The 15,805-nt window shown below is 35.2% G+C and overlaps 1 protein-coding gene across 3 annotated transcripts in view; it reads left to right on the forward strand.

The window, feature by feature from the left end:
• Window positions 1-15,805, forward strand: part of SPATA5 (spermatogenesis associated 5) — a 331,633-nt gene that overhangs the window by 247,361 nt on the left and 68,467 nt on the right. For 2 of the 3 annotated variants that reach the window (XM_027599262.1, XM_027599263.1), the window contains one exon: window positions 8,328-8,492. In XM_027599262.1, the coding sequence (XP_027455063.1) occupies window positions 8,328-8,492 (165 nt within the window). Of the gene's footprint in view, window positions 1-8,327; window positions 8,493-15,805 lie in introns of those variants that run through there. The other variant, XM_027599265.1, reaches the window with a different exon arrangement.

The following is a 15,805-nucleotide window of genomic DNA, read 5'->3' on the forward strand; positions in this document are numbered from 1 at the left end:
CAAAATTGTGCAGGGATGTTTCTTCATCTGTATATTTTGAGGAGAATTCTTGTCAGATATACACAGCCATCTCTGAGTAAAGAACTGCCTTCTCACACTTGAAGAGACTAGGGCTGAGATGTAGGGACTTGCCAAGGTCTTGAGTAAGTTCTCTTGAAAAGGCAGTTTGCCCTATAATATTTTTAAATAGAGTTTTAAGGTAGTAGCCACAGTATCTATGACCTTGGGGCTAGAAGGGCTCAGAGTAGTATTAGGAAGACTTGGCTTATTTTTTCATTGAGAGTTGTCATGTGTTGATTTTAAAATAACAGAACATGCCATCATTCAGAATACATTCTTCCACCCTAATATCCCAGAAGAGTATTTTTAAAGAAATTCTAGGAAGGGGTGTTTAACTCATTCAGGGTTCTACAGGAAGGAAAGCTCTTTCCTACTATTTTTTTAAGCTAACTTTCACTGACAAGATCAGACCAGAAAAAGACCAGCTCTGGCTGTTGGCCCAGACAATGTTATAATCATTGAAGTGTACTCAACCTGCACTGCCCAGGGACAGTTACAACTTGGCGGTGGCGGGGGGGAGGGGGGGCACAGATGCATGTTGAATGTTGTTCGAGTGACTTAGATGACGTGTGCTTTATATCCTTTGCTGTGTTGTTCTTTCAACTATTAGAAAGGAAATTTTAAAATAGCCTAGAATATGAGTTTTCCCTAAGGGTAAAAAGGATAACTTTTTGATGCAAGAATTATTTAAATTTCTTTTGTTACCTATATCGTATTTCAGAACAAGAGTTTTTTTCATTTGTCCATCTATACTGTGTATCATTGTCCTGGTAGGATAATAAAGTAAAAAGAGAAGTGATTCAACATCCAGCCTACTTTGTGCCATTTGTTGTGTGTTCTTGGGCTTCATTTCCTTTTTCTTAACGAGGGTATGACAATAACTACTTCACACAGGATTTGGAGAAATAGTAAGTAAAATACAGTATGTGAAAAGTGCTTTATAGATTCTTAAGGGCCATATAAACATTAATGTTATTTGCCTTAACTAACATTTTTAATAATTTTAAAACATATATTTACCAGAATCATTCTAATTTACTGAATCCTGTGTTTGTTTTAGGTAGGGGAGAAGTGACTCCCCATAATTGACATGCAGTTTGAGTACTTAATTATAAAGTACATTTCAAGGAAGCTGATCATGCATCATTTTTACCTAATGTTCTATTGTTGGGTGTGGAGAATAGTCTACAAATAATTAAAACAGTCATTTTTAAGCAAAGCAAGTTATCTTTACTGTGTATTTGTTAATTGACTTTTTGCTTGCCAATTTATATATAATTTAAGAATTAATAGTTATCTGGTAGACATTCACCATATTATAGATATTGAGACATATGCAGAAAGTACACACCAGCATTCTCCAAAGTGAAAATGGAATATTAACTTTTGAGATGTTTTACGATTAGAATTTTGGATAAAATTTGCATATACTACTGTAGTCTTCTCTTGGAAATTTGTAATATCTATTAGTATGGGTTCCAAAAATTTTTGCATATGGAAGGAAACCTGTTTAATTTTGCTTCTACCCATTGTTTCCCAAAAAATTATTTAATAAGAAAATCTGTTTCTGTATTACACCTGTTAACATTTACTGGAGTATTTTATGAAGCACTGGTATGAGATATAATGGAATTGATCCCATGAGTTTTAACAATCGATTTAGAACTCTAAACAGAAACATGATAAAGCAAATTTTTAAAAAGAGAGAGAAAGAGTTGACTATAGGATTTAAATGGTTGTGATACCTGCCAATCTATCATCATGGCCAAATCATAAAAAATTGATGTTATTAAATAAGTATTTCTTCTCTTATTGACCACTTCTTCTTTTATTTTTGTTTTATTGACCACTTGTGCATGACTTTTTTCAAACTGCTTAGTTGAGGAGATAATCTTTCCAGATAGAGACAATCTAAGAACATCTCCAATGCCCTTGAATTTACTGATTGTTTGATAAATACTGAGAATCTAACAAATACAAGTTACTACTTTTTTTAATCAGCTTTATTTATCCCTCAATAAACTGCATCAACTTAAAGTGTACAATTAATGTAAACATATATATAAACCTGTGATACCACATTTGCAATCAAGGTATAGAATATTTCAGTCAACCCCAAAAGATTGCTTTTGCCCCCTTGATAATCCATCTTTTCTTCTGTCCCAGGTTTCAAACTACCACTGGTCTGCTTTTTGTAATTATAGATTAGATTGGCTTTTTCTAATATTTTAGATAAATAGAATTATATATATTCTTTCATATCTGATTTCTTTAACTCAACAAAATGATTTGAGGCCTCATGCATGTTGTTAAGTGTATTGGTAGTTTGTTCATTTTTATTGCCAATTAGTGTTCGCTTATAGGTGTATACATACTTTGTTTATCCATGCATGAATTGGTGGACATTTGGGTTGTTTACAGTTCGAGGCTGTTGTGAATAAAACTGCTATGAACATCCATGTGCAAGTCTGGATGTGTTTTTGTTCCTCTTGGGTAAATGCCTAAGAGTAGAGTAGCTAGGTTGTTATGGTGGGAAATGTTTAACTTTTATAGAAACTGACAGTTTTCCAAAGTGGTTGTTGTATTTTATATTCCCATTAACAGTGTACAAGTTCTTGTTGCTTCTGTATCCTTTTTCAATCTTTGGTATTGTCAGTGTCTTTAACTTTAGTCATTTTTATAAGTATGTAATGATGTCATCACATTGTGGTTTAAATTTGCTTTGATCTGATAACTAGTGATGTTGAACATCTTTTCATTTACTTACTTCCCAACCATATCGTTTCCTTTATGAAATTCTGTTCAGATTTTTCCCCATTTTCTGTTGGTTGTGTTCTTATTTATTCTTAAGGGTTCTTTATATATTTTTGATCCAAAATTTTTTTGTCGGATATGCCTATTGACATTTTATCCCGGTCTGTAGCTTGCTTTTTTATTTTCTTAAAGGTATCTTTTGAAGAGAAAAAAATTTAATTTTTTAAAGACCAGTTTGTTAATTTTTTATGCTTCTAGAAGTTTGTAGTTTTAGCTCATACATTGAGGTTTATGATCCATGTCAGGTTAATTTTTGAAATGTCAAATAAGGATCAGTGCTCATTTTTAAAATATGAGTATCTAGGGGCACTTGGGTGGCATAGTTGGCTAAGCATCCAGCTCTCTCTCTCTCTCTCTCTAAAATAAAATAATAAGGGACGCCTGGGTGATTCAGTCGGTTAAGTGTCCGCCTTCGGCTCAGGTCATGATCCCAGGGTCCTGGGATCAAGTCCCGCAAGAGGCTCCTTGCTCAGCAGGGAGCCTGCTTCTCCCTCTGTCTGCTGCTCCCCCTGCTTGTACATTCTTTCTCTCTGACAAATAAATAAATAAAATCTTTTTAAAAAATAAATAAAATAATAAATCTTTTTTATAAATAAATATATATGAGTGTCTAATTGTTACAGCATTATTTTCTTAATGCTTTCCTTTCCTAGTTGAATGCCTTAAGAATAAAAACCATTATGGACTCTCTTATCTGTTCTGTTGATCTATATTTATCTCCACTGGACCTTTTCACACTGTCTTGGTTTTTTTTAGCATTATAAGTTTTGAAATCAGTAGTATAAGCCCTTCAACTTTTTCTTTTTTGACTTGCTTTCACTATTCTCATTTGCATTTCCATATAAATTTTATAATGTTTGTCAGTTTTTTTAAAAAAGCTCTTGTGAAATTTTTATTGGAATTACATTGAGTCTATAGATAAATTTGAAAAGAACGAATATCTTAATATTGAGTCTTCTAATTCACAAACATGTTGTATCTCTCTTTATGTAGCTCTCTAATTTTTCTCAATAGTGTTCTAGTTTCCAGTGAAGTGTTCATTAATTTTATTCCTGTCTTTTATGTTTTATGCTTTTCATGTATTCTCATAAAGTGGATTTTTAAAACTTCATTTTCTATTAGTTTACTGCTTAATATATAAAATACAATTTTTTATAATAAACTTGTATTCTGTAATCTTGCTAGTAGTTTTGTAGATTCCTTAGTATTTCTACATAAAAAATCATGTCGTCTTCAAATGAGGATAGTTTTACCTTTTCTTCTTCCAAGTTCTCTATGTCTTCCCCCCCCCCCAGTTTTTGTCTTTTCATAAAGACTATTACCTCTATTATATTTTTCAGTAGAAGTGGTGAGTTTTTACCTTGTTCTTGATAGAAAGCATTCAATATTTCAACATTAATTATGATATTAGCTGTTGGTTTTTCTAGATACCACCTCTCATATTGAAGTTCTCTTCTATTACTAATTTGCTGAAGATTTCTTAACATGAGTGGGTCTTGAATTTTGTCATAAAGCTTTTTTGTGCATACTAAAAAGATCATGTGAATTTCCTCCTTTATTCTGTTAATATGGTGAATTATACCAATTGGATTTGGTTAAGATGATTTATTCATTTTATACATTGTGAGATTCTATTTGCTAATATTTTTAAAGTATTTTTGGGTCTGTGTCCATGAGGGTCATTAATCTGTAATTTTCATTTTTTGTGATATCTTTGTTAGGTTTTGGAGTTAGTATTATGTTGGCCTTCTAAAACAACTTGGGAAGTGTTCTCTTCTCTTTATTCTGAAATGGTTGTACAATCTTGGTGTTATTTCTTCTCTAATAGAATTCAGAAGTGAAACCATCTAGGCCTAGGTGTAAAAGTCATAATAAATTAAATTTTTAATTCAGTTCCATTTAAAAAATAAATATAAGGTCATTCTGATTTTTTTAATTTCATTTTGTGTCCATTTTGACAACTGGATTTTTTAAGAAACTTATTTTTTTATCAAAGTTGTTGAATTTATTGTTATAAAGTTGTTCATAGTGTTCTCTTATTATTCTTTTTGTTATCTGTAGGATCTGAGTGATAACTTCTCTTCCATTTCTGATGTTGGTGATTTGTTCTCTTTTTATCCTTGTTCAATCTAATTAGAATTTAATCAGTTTTTTAAAATCTTTCCAGATTTCGGCTCAGGTCATGATCTCATGGGTCTTGAGATTAAGCCCGACATTGGGCTCTGCACTGAGCATGAAGTCTGCTTGGAGATTCTCTCCCTCTGCCCCTCCCCACATTCATGTGCTCTCTCTCTCTCTCTCTCTCTCTCTCTCTTTCTCTCAAATAAATCAATAAATCTTAAAAAAAAATCTTTCCAGAGAACTACCCTTGACTTTCAATTTTCTCTGTTGTTTCCTATTTCATTGATTTCTGCTCTCATCTTTATTATTTCCTTCCTTGTACTTAACTCTTGAACCTTAGGTCATTAATTTTGGAATTCATTCCTACCATAAACATTTAAAGTTATAAATTTGTCTCTAACACTGCTTTTAACTATATTCCACAAATCTTGTTATGTTAGATTTGCATTATCATTCAACTTGAAACACTTTCTAATTTCCTCATGATTTCTTCTTTGACCTGTGGTTTATTTAGAAGGGTGTTGTTTAATTTTCATGTGCTTGAGGTTTTCCTCTATGCCTGACTGTTATTTATTCTAATTTACCCTCTTGTAGTCAGAGCACTACTTTGTATGATTTCAGTCCTTTTGAATTTGTTGGGTTTTGTTTAATGGCTTATCATATGAGCTGATTATACCATGTAAACTTGAAAAAAATATGTGTTCTGCAGTTGTTGGGTATAATGGTCCATAAATAAATATCAGTTAGGTCACAGGGATTGATAGTCTTGTTCAGATCCTCAGTCCTTCCTATCTTTACTGATTTGTTTTCTAGTTGTTCTGTAATTGCTAAGAGAAGAGTTAAAATCTCATACTGTGATTGTGGAATTATCTTTTTATCTCTTTAATCCTGTCAATTTTTGCTTTATATTATTTTGAGGCTCCATTATTAGGAACATACATGTCAAGAACTATAAAGGTTCTGAGACTTTACCCTATTTGAAAGCTAACAAGTTAGCCTGCCACAATTTCATGGGGACTTGGCTAAAGACATGAGATTCTTGGGTCAGAGACAGAGGACAACTTATTACTCACAGTTTATTACTTACAGAATATCATGATTTGTGTTTGTGTGTTTGTGTGTGTGCATGCACGCATGCGTGTGCTGATTCTCTAAGACTTAAATTCTACCATGCAACCATATGAGGTTTTGATGTTTGTATTTTCTATAATGTTTTATGTGTGGTATCAGCTACATTTTCAGGGTTTTTGTTTTTTGTTTCTTTAACTAGAAGATGTTCATGTTAGAGTCCCTGTCTTCTTATTTTCTGTATTTACTTCTATCAAACCTTTTTTCTGGGTATTTTATTCAAAAGTGCACATATAGAAATGTGCTGTGTTTCACTATTTATAAGTGTCTCTTAAATCTTCAAGAAATGCCATTTTTTTTTTATTATGTCAGCAACAAGAATAATTTTTTGGAAGTGGAAGGCATGTACAGTTTTGTAGTGTTTCATTCCCAGTGCTCTTCATTTCTTCCTGAAGATTCAATTTTCCATCTTATGTCATTTCCCTTTAATCTGAAGAACATCATTTAGCATTTTCTGTAATGCCGTTCTGCTAGAAACAAGTTTTCTTGGTTTCTTTTATCTGAAAATGACTTAATTTTTCCTTCATTTTTTTTTTAAGATTTTATTTATTTATTTGGGAGAGAGAGCACAAGAGAGCAGGGTGAGGGGATGAGGGGTAGAGGGAGAAGCAGAATCCCTGCTGAGCAGGGAGCCTGATGTGGGGCTCGATTTGGGGACTCCAGGATCATGACCCGAGCCGAAGGCAGGTGCTTAACCGATTGAGCCACTCAGGTGCCCCTTTCCTTCATTATTAAAGAATATTTTCACCTGGTACTAGAATTCTAGAATGACATTTTTATTCTTTCAGCACTTTAAAGATGTTGTTCTGCTGGTTTCTGCCCTTCATTGTTTTGATTGAGAGTCCTTGGTGATTCAAATTATTGTTCCCTGTATTCAGTCTGGCAGCTTTCAAGATTTTGTCTTTGGTTTCCAGCAGTTTGCTATGACATGTCTAGGTGTGGTTTTCTTTATATTTATTTTATTCTGAATTCACTGAGCTTGATTGTGTAAATTTGTTTGTTTACTAATTTGGAGAAATTTTGGCTCATTCTTCTTCAAGTATTTTTTCTGCCCCATCTTCTCTTTCCTTTCCTTCTGGGACTGTAGTTACACAAATTAGACCTTTTGATATCATCCCATGAGTGATCTTTTAATGTAAATCTTACCAATTCACCTTCTACTTAAAACTTTCTAATGACTTCTCTTTACAAGGAGAATACAGTCCAGACTCTTTACCATGTCTTTTATGGTGTTATGATCTGCCTATGACTATAGGACCTCATTTCCTACCGCTTTTCCCTTTATTCACTCTACCACAGATTTTTTTTCTCCCCCTGGAACATATCAGTCATTCTTGCTCTTTGTACATGATACCTTGAATTCTCCTCCTCCCATATCTTTCTAAAGTTGGCTCCTTTGGGTATCTGCATAAGTTACCTCCTCAGAGAGACTTTCTCACACCACCCCAGCTAAAAGTTGCCCCAGCCCCTTAATACACACACACATTTTAGACCCATATCTGTTTTAATAACTTTATTGAGAAAGAATTTACATAACAAATTTAACCCATTTAAAATACACAATTCAGTGGCTTTTAGTATATCCACAGACATATGTAATCATCACCACAATCACTTTTACACATATCTATCTTATTCATACTATTTTCTAGTACCAAGAACAATGTCTGGTATATAGTGCATGCTCAATAAAGTTTCCTGAATAGATGAGTTCATTAGCTCTAAGATAATTTAGGCATTAGCCTCCAGTAAAATATGAGGGAAGTTCATTTGACTACTTTCAGCTCTAGAAGTATTCTTTTATCAGAGCTGTGCTATTTTGAGGGCTCTCTGAAACAGCTTAACCCATATTTTAAGAGTTATTGCAGGAAGTTCCAAAAAAAAGTCTTTTGATATAATGAATACAAGTCATATTACACATTTCCCTAAGAGAAAATAGCCATCTTTTATTGACCTGACAGTTGCTGAGAAGCAGAAAGCCTCTCAGAAGTATTGCTTTGCTACTTTCAAAAGTACTCTGAACATTGTTGATTTGTTTGAATCTTTGAAATAGATTATAGAATCACTAGTACTTGTTTTATGTACTAATTATGGGTAATAGTGGGTTATTCATGAGATTCTAGACATCCCCTCTCTTTGGTACCTTTCATGTGGAATGTCAGTCTTGAGCTTGCTTAATCTGCATTATCTCATCTTCTTTACAGGCTTTGATGCGGCCTGGAAGAATTGACAGAATCATCTATGTGCCTTTACCAGATGCAGCAACAAGAAGGGAAATATTTAACCTGCAGTTTCACTCTATGCCAATCAGTAATGATGTGGATCTGGATGAACTCATCCTCCAAACAGATACATATTCAGGAGCAGAGGTAAGATAGTTCTGCTCAAAATACCTTGGTGGCCGGAAAGCAGTGAGTTGGGGTCATTAGCAAAAAAGACTGCTTGATACCAACTGTTTTAAATAAACTGTATGTTAAGAAATCTTAAAACAGGAAATGCACTATATGACAGGTAATCACTAAATTAAATTACATTTTACTGGCCTCTATTATATCTGTTTTTTTTTTTACCTGTCTTCTATTACTTCTCAAAATGTAGTCTTCAGAGAATTAACATGATATAGTAGGGAGAACACTGGACTAGAAGTAGAAGTTTCTTCTTTGGGGTTTCTTGATACATCAACTTCCAACCATTCAGCTTCTCTGAACTTTGATTTCTTGACCTATCAAATGGAAATGAAACAAACTTTACATACTGTTTTCTTACAGAAATCATAAAAATGAAATTAGTATATCATGCAAGTGCTCAGAAGTATAAGAATTGGCAGAGAGATTGTATTATTACCATAGTTTATCATCTTGGAAAATTATGTCAGTCTACTTATGTATTAACAAAAATTCTCTCGTGAAAACGGCAAGAGAGGGGCACCTGGGTGGCTCAGTCATTAAGTGTCTGCCTTCGACTCAGGTCATGATCCCAGGGTCCTGAGATCGAGCCCCACATGGGGCTCCCTGCTCAGCGAGGAGTCTGCTTCTCCCTCTCCCATTCCACCTGCTTGTATTCCTTCTCTCACTGTCTCTCTTTCTGTCAAATAAATAAATAAAATCTTAAAAAAAAAACAAAAACAAAAACACAACGGTAAAAGAGGGTGCCTGGGTGGCTCAGTCAGTTAAGCATCTGCCTTCAGCTTAGGTCATGATCCCAGGGTTCTGGGACCGAGTCCCACGTCGGGCTCCCTGCTCTGTGGGGAGTCTGCTCTCACACATGCGCTCTCTCTCTCTTTCTCTCTCGAACATGCACACTCTTGCTTTCTCAAATAAATAAAATTTAAAAATAAATAAATAATAATAACTCTAAAGGGGACAATCTATAATCTACCCTTAGCTGTGAAAGTATACTCTCAATAAGAACAGTAAGACCTCTGTGAAAAAATGAAAGTTTTCAAGTATGGCAGGTAAACATTTTTTCCTCTCCATGGCAACTTTTTGCTTAGGCCATTTTTATTTACAAAATAAAATTCTAATTAAAATAATCGTGCATCTTTTCTACATGCATTTCTCAATAAAGGACAGGCTGTAGTCCTCAACACAGAAATATCTTCTGAATACCACTAATAGGTATTTGTACTGGGAAATTAATATCTTTTTAAATAAGAAATTATAAATTCTTTTTATTCTGAATTATCCATCAGACAGACTTCACATTCTGTCTGCTTGCTATTGTTTATAATCTGTCCTCTGTGAAAACCAAAGAGATTACTACATAATATTAGTGTACTCAAAGAGTATTGTGGGTAAATTTACATGTAGAATTGGAGTGAGTGTATCATTCAGTCATAGCTAACAACTAAAATAAATCCCAAATCTCCTCATTGTTTTGTCTCAACTATGAACTATGTATATTTGATTTTCCCCCTGTACGTTTTTCATTTTCACTGAGAGAGGAATAAAAGTCATATAGAAAGAACCTTGAGAAGCAGTTGAAGTACATACGTTTTTAAGTCCTATCTGAAAAAATAATCCTTATGATCATCTTCTTGACATGACAGTCCATTAAGTTAAAATGAACATATAGTTGCTGTTAACTGACTGCTCCAGCATTTCTAGAATTCAGTTTTGGTTATGAGACCAAGAGTAGGCATCGTATGTGTGATATGTCAGTTTACAGGAAACAGCAAAGAGAAGAAACTGTAAATCTTCCACTTGAGCTGAGTAAAGTGGAAGAGCAGTTAGCAAGGTAGAAATGTGCCTTTCTCACTTTGAAATAAATAATGGTAGGTACTAGCATAGAAGTGCAAAACAAAAATCAAAGCCAATGAGATTCTGTCTGGCTGAAAGGAAAAAACTCATTTGGTGCCAGAAATTACTGGAGCAGCTCGCCAGTTCTTATGGAGTACATGTCTTACTCAATCTGTAATATAAGCACATTCATTTCTGATTAATTTTTATATCACATCTTCTAAAAATAGTCACAAGGAAAAGTAGCAGAAAATTCTGTCCCTCCTTGAATTACATTTGTGGGTCCCATAATTGTTGGTGGGGGAAATATACCCTACCCTGATCCTAATTATAATCCATATTTTATTACAACTTCATAGAAATTTTATTCAGAGCTATTTCTTAGTAGTTCTGGAATTTTCAGTTTGGGCCAGACAGATTTGTTCCATATTGTTTGTTTTGGGTTTTTGTTTTTTGTTTTTTGTTTTTGTTTTTGTTTTGTCTGATTATTTAGGCAGTTCACACAGGTGCCCTTTTGTTTCAAGAGAACTATGATTTTCTTAAGTCTTAAAATTAAATAAATAGGAAATTTAAGACAGACAGCATTTAGCTTCAAATAAAATATAAGATCCCATCTTTCCCCCCACCTCTTTCCTTCAGAATGAAAATGGTGCAGCAATGTTGAAAGCCAAAATTAGTTTTATTTTTTTTTTTTAGCAGTAAGACAGATTCAACCTGGAACCCTCAGTCACCTGACTCCTACAGATCCAGTGCTTTACCACTGATGTAACTAATTTATTTCGTCCTCAGTGTAAGGCCAGATCCTTCAGCACAGAACCTATTACATAGTACATACTTAAATAAGCATTTAACAAACTGAAAAAGAAAAAAGATTTTTAAAGTTATATTTAGGAAGAATAGACATCCCTTTGTCATTATCATAAGGAGAGCCCTCTAACTTTGTAGCAATACACCTTGCTACAGCCATAGCTACTTTTTCAAATGTAGAGTGTTTCAGTGGCCACTTTTGATACAAAATGAAAATACTGATAAATTCATTGTCTTCACAGGAGAGTATTATCATCAGTTTTACATAATTAATATATTGTATATTATATATTAATTTAAACTGTACAGTCTTAGCTGTATGAACAAGAATTTGGCCAGGTGAGCCAGAGATGAGGAAATGTCTGACGCTGGTGTCTGTGTTTTAGAAACAGAAAAATGTTTAACTGTAGTGAATATTTTTTTATCTTTATTTTTAATTAAAAAGCTATAGAGAGGGGGGCCAGGCTGGCTCAGAGGTAGATCATGTGACTCTTGACCGTGGGGTCATGAATTCAAGCCCTACATTGGGCATAGAGTTTACTTAAAAAAATAAATTACAACAACAACAAAAAGCTATAGAGTGGTTGGAGATGATATGGGTACTTTTAATAACTGAAATGGAGGAGTTACTTTTTAAAAATGTTTTCTCTCAACCTAGTGCTTTATTCTGCCCAGTCAACATTGTTTCTTAAAAGTTTACACAGGCCGTGTTTCAAATGGCCCCTTAGACCCTGCTGAGTTACTCCATTTTCCCTCCCTGAAGAGGGTAGACAGAGAACTGAAGCATTTCTTTAATTCTCAGGCGAGTCCCAAGGGGAAGTTTGTTGCCAGCTGGAAGGGCAATAGGGTCACAAGGGAGCAGCCTCCAAGGAGAGGCTGAAGCAGGTAGTAGCATCCTTCAGCCATCCCTGCGCCTGCCGCTCCCGGGTGGCCAGAACCTCATTGTCTTTGTGGCTTCTTGGCTGTAGCTCCCAGTTAATAGAAAAACATGTTGCCATTTAAAAGCAGATGGGAGTTCAGTTCAGGAGGAAATAAGAAGTCTTTTTTGGTTATACCCATTGTTTTCTTTTGCTTTGATTTTTGTTTTTTAAGTTATTTGTAGCAGATTCCATTTCATTTTTTCATTTGTCTTTTATCCAATTATCTGGGTTACTTTAGGAAAACTTTTATCTTACCCACCAACAGGAAATCAACAGTCACAAATGTGTGCACATGAAAGGCATAACCCGGCCCATTACCCATATGCCATGTGCTTGGGAACAGAGGTGACGAGTAAGATACATAATTTCCTCTCTGTATAGGAATTTGCTGACACAGGCTCACACCTAGTATCTGTAAAATTGGAGTTCAATGTTTACTTGCATTTGGATGTTATCCTCCTGTTAGTGATTATCTCATCAAGTGAAATTGATAATATATATCTAAGAGCCAGGTATCAGCTGCATATTTTATAAATAATATAGGCAATCATAGCATTTGTTTCATACATCCAGATTTGAGGATTCAACTTCCAAGAGAGGCAGTAAAGGGAAAACAAAACAGAATTTTAATGTTGTATTTGAGTAAACTTTTTTTTTTAAGATTTTATTTATTTATTTGACAGAGAGAGACACAGCGAGAGAGGGAACAGAGGTGGGGGAGAGGGAGAAGCAGGCTTCCCGCTGAGCGGGGAGCCCGATGCGGGGCTCGATTCCAGGACCCTGAGATCAAGACCTGAGCCGAAGGCAGACACTTAACGACTGAGCCACACAGGCACCCCTCATTTGAGTAGACTTTTAAAAGAATTGTAGTCTTTTTCTTTCAGGGTGGTTTCAGGCAAGTTATTTTAACCTCTTTGGACCTCAGTTTTCTCATTTTTAAATTATCTAAGTGACTGAAATTGTTTTGAGGGTTAAAGGAGGTAACAAATATAAAAGCACCAAGAAACAGTGCCTGACACATAAAGAGTGCTTCATAAATGCTACGTTCCTTTATTCTTTCTTCCTCTTATCTGTTCAGTTTTTATATTTACCACTCAAGTATTAGATGATGTTGCTATAAGGTGGCAATGTTTTGCATTGCCTCAGTAACCAGATAATGTATCTGAAAGCTAAGTTATAAATGAATTGCTTCTTGTTCTTTTCTAAAGAATATAACATCTGCTTAATATGGTGATTTTTAGGGGTGCCTGGGTGGCTCAGTCGGTTAAGCAGCTGCCTTCGGCTCAGGTCATGATCTCAGGGTCCTGGGATCAAGGCCCACATTGGGCTCCTTGCTCAGCAGGGAGCCTGCTTCTCCCTCTCCCTCTGCCTGCCTCTCTGCCTACTTGTGCTCTCTATCTCTCTGTCAACTTTAAAAAAAAAAAAATGGTGATTTTTAGAGTAATTTAATGAACCTAGTACTAGAAAGTCCTCTTAAAGCAATTTATTAAATACATTCCACACTAAGTTTTTAAAAAGCTTTAATTTCATGTAAATATAGTCTATTTTTGTTTTACTAAAATCATGTGTCTTACCCTAGATTTTGTTTTGTAGTTTCTGCCTTTCTGGGTCTAATAGCTCAAGGTCTTAATGCCAGCTTGACATTAAAAAATTACCTTCCATTGTGGGGCACCTGGGTGGCTCAGTCGTTAAGCGAGCGTCTGCCTTTGGCTCAGGTCATGATCCCAGGGTCCTGGGATTGAGCCCCGTGTTGGGCTCCCTGCTCAGCGGGAAGCCTGCTTCTCCCTCTCCCACTTCTCTGCTTGTGTTCCCTCTCTCGCTCTCTCTCTGTCAAATAAATAAAATCTTTAAAAAAAATAAAAGATTACCTTCCAGTGTGCCTCATTAATTCAAGAAGGTTCTAGTCACCATGCTTACACTATTATAGTTTTAGAAAGAGAGAACTAAATTTTCTATCTCACTGATTAATATTTCTTCTGACATTCTCTCTCTTTTCTCCAACACAATGAAAACAGGAAAAAAAAAATCACCATTTCGGATGTCTGTACTCTTCCTACATGAAATCTCTTGTGGCAAATTTTCCCAAACTAAAAATCAAGATCAGTGTATTTGAATTTGGCATAGATTGACTCTATCTAACAACACATCTGAGATAATAATAAAGACCCTCTGTTAGCTGGTCTTGGGCCCTCTGATTAATATTATTAGGGAGCACCCTGGCAGCCCTGTTCCTGTCCCCAAAGTGAAGCAGGGTGCCACAGTACTTAGCAACCTCTTGTACACTCTCTGCAACATACTCATCCTGCCTAATCAGAAACTGCCCTCTGAATACGTACTGTTATAGCCCACTGGTCTGCTGTTCTTAGTTGAGGTCCTTGTTATCTCTCTACTCCTCTTTGTGCATTTACCCTAAAATCCTATATCCCAGAATGTCAGAATACTCTTTTCTTACACAGCCTGGTGAAATCACTGCTTTGTCATTAAAACATCATGACCACCCCACCAGAAGTGGCTTCTCGTTTTGAACGCTTTTACACTGATTTCTGTTTTACTTGTTTAGCTCTTCGTACCTTTTTTCCTCGTAGTTATTTTGATACGAGCAGCCACCTCATCTCCCCAGACAAACTGGAAGATTCCCTGAAGCGGAAGCCAGGTTTTGTACTTCCCAGAGTGCAGCAAAGCACCCATTATATCCCAGTGAGTGGCTGAGTCACAGATTTATGTGTTGAATCTGTCAGTCTCCCAACAAAAAATGTCAGTTTTAACTTTCACCTAAAGTGGCATTTTCTGGTTGCAAATGTGTTTTTGTATACATTATCTATTTGAGTATCTTAATGCTATGGGAACACACCAGAGCCAAACAAGAAGAGTGGATTTCTCCGAAGTCCCACAGCAAATAAGTGACAAACCCAGGACGAGAAACCAAATCTTTCAACTGCTCCTGAAGGACTTTTTATGATCTCTTCATGCCTTGGAGTCAACTGAGGAGTCTTTGAAAGCATTTCATTATTCTCTTTGACATGTCTGAATTTTTAGTAAAGGTTTGCCTGCTCTTATGGACAGTGACTTAGCAAACTAAGCAGCAGATAGGAAACATCTTTACATTTTTATGTGTCCTTATCTTATATGTGATTATCTTTAGTTACCCTGTTGTCAAACTTCCCAAATAAGTATAAGCTACTTGAAGTTAGGAACTATGTTTTTCTTTATTTGTGTTACTCTATTTTCCAGGTAGTTAGAATAAGACCTACAGTTTTGAAGGGAAAACATATAAATGACTAAGTTCCATATAATGTGTTCATGTGGCATGATCTAATGATGTGCAGAATACTATGAGAGAAAGAAGAGGGTATGACTCACACTGGATTTGAGCGAGGGGGTAGTTGATCTGAGTGTTAATGGATGAATAGGAGTTCCCTAAGTCAAGTGGGGCTGGGGAGAGACCATTCCTGGCTGTTAGAAAGGCAGAGATACATAAAAGAACATTGTGTGTCCTAGATTTTGTTAAAGGTTGAAATATGACTTCTTCTAGAAATATAATTCTATAAAATAAGAAAAGTATGTAAGACAAATACGAAGGACCTTGAATATCATCTGGACTTGCTTTTCTCCTTTAAGCATTGGAGAGCCATTGAAAAGGTTAATAAAAAATGTTGTGATCAAACTTGTATTATCAAAAGATTGGTGGTGGTTTGTGTCCAAAACCACCATTAGCCC

The sequence above is a fragment of the Zalophus californianus genome, chromosome 2 (assembly GCF_009762305.2).
Source record: "Zalophus californianus isolate mZalCal1 chromosome 2, mZalCal1.pri.v2, whole genome shotgun sequence".
NCBI lineage: Eukaryota > Metazoa > Chordata > Mammalia > Carnivora > Otariidae > Zalophus > Zalophus californianus.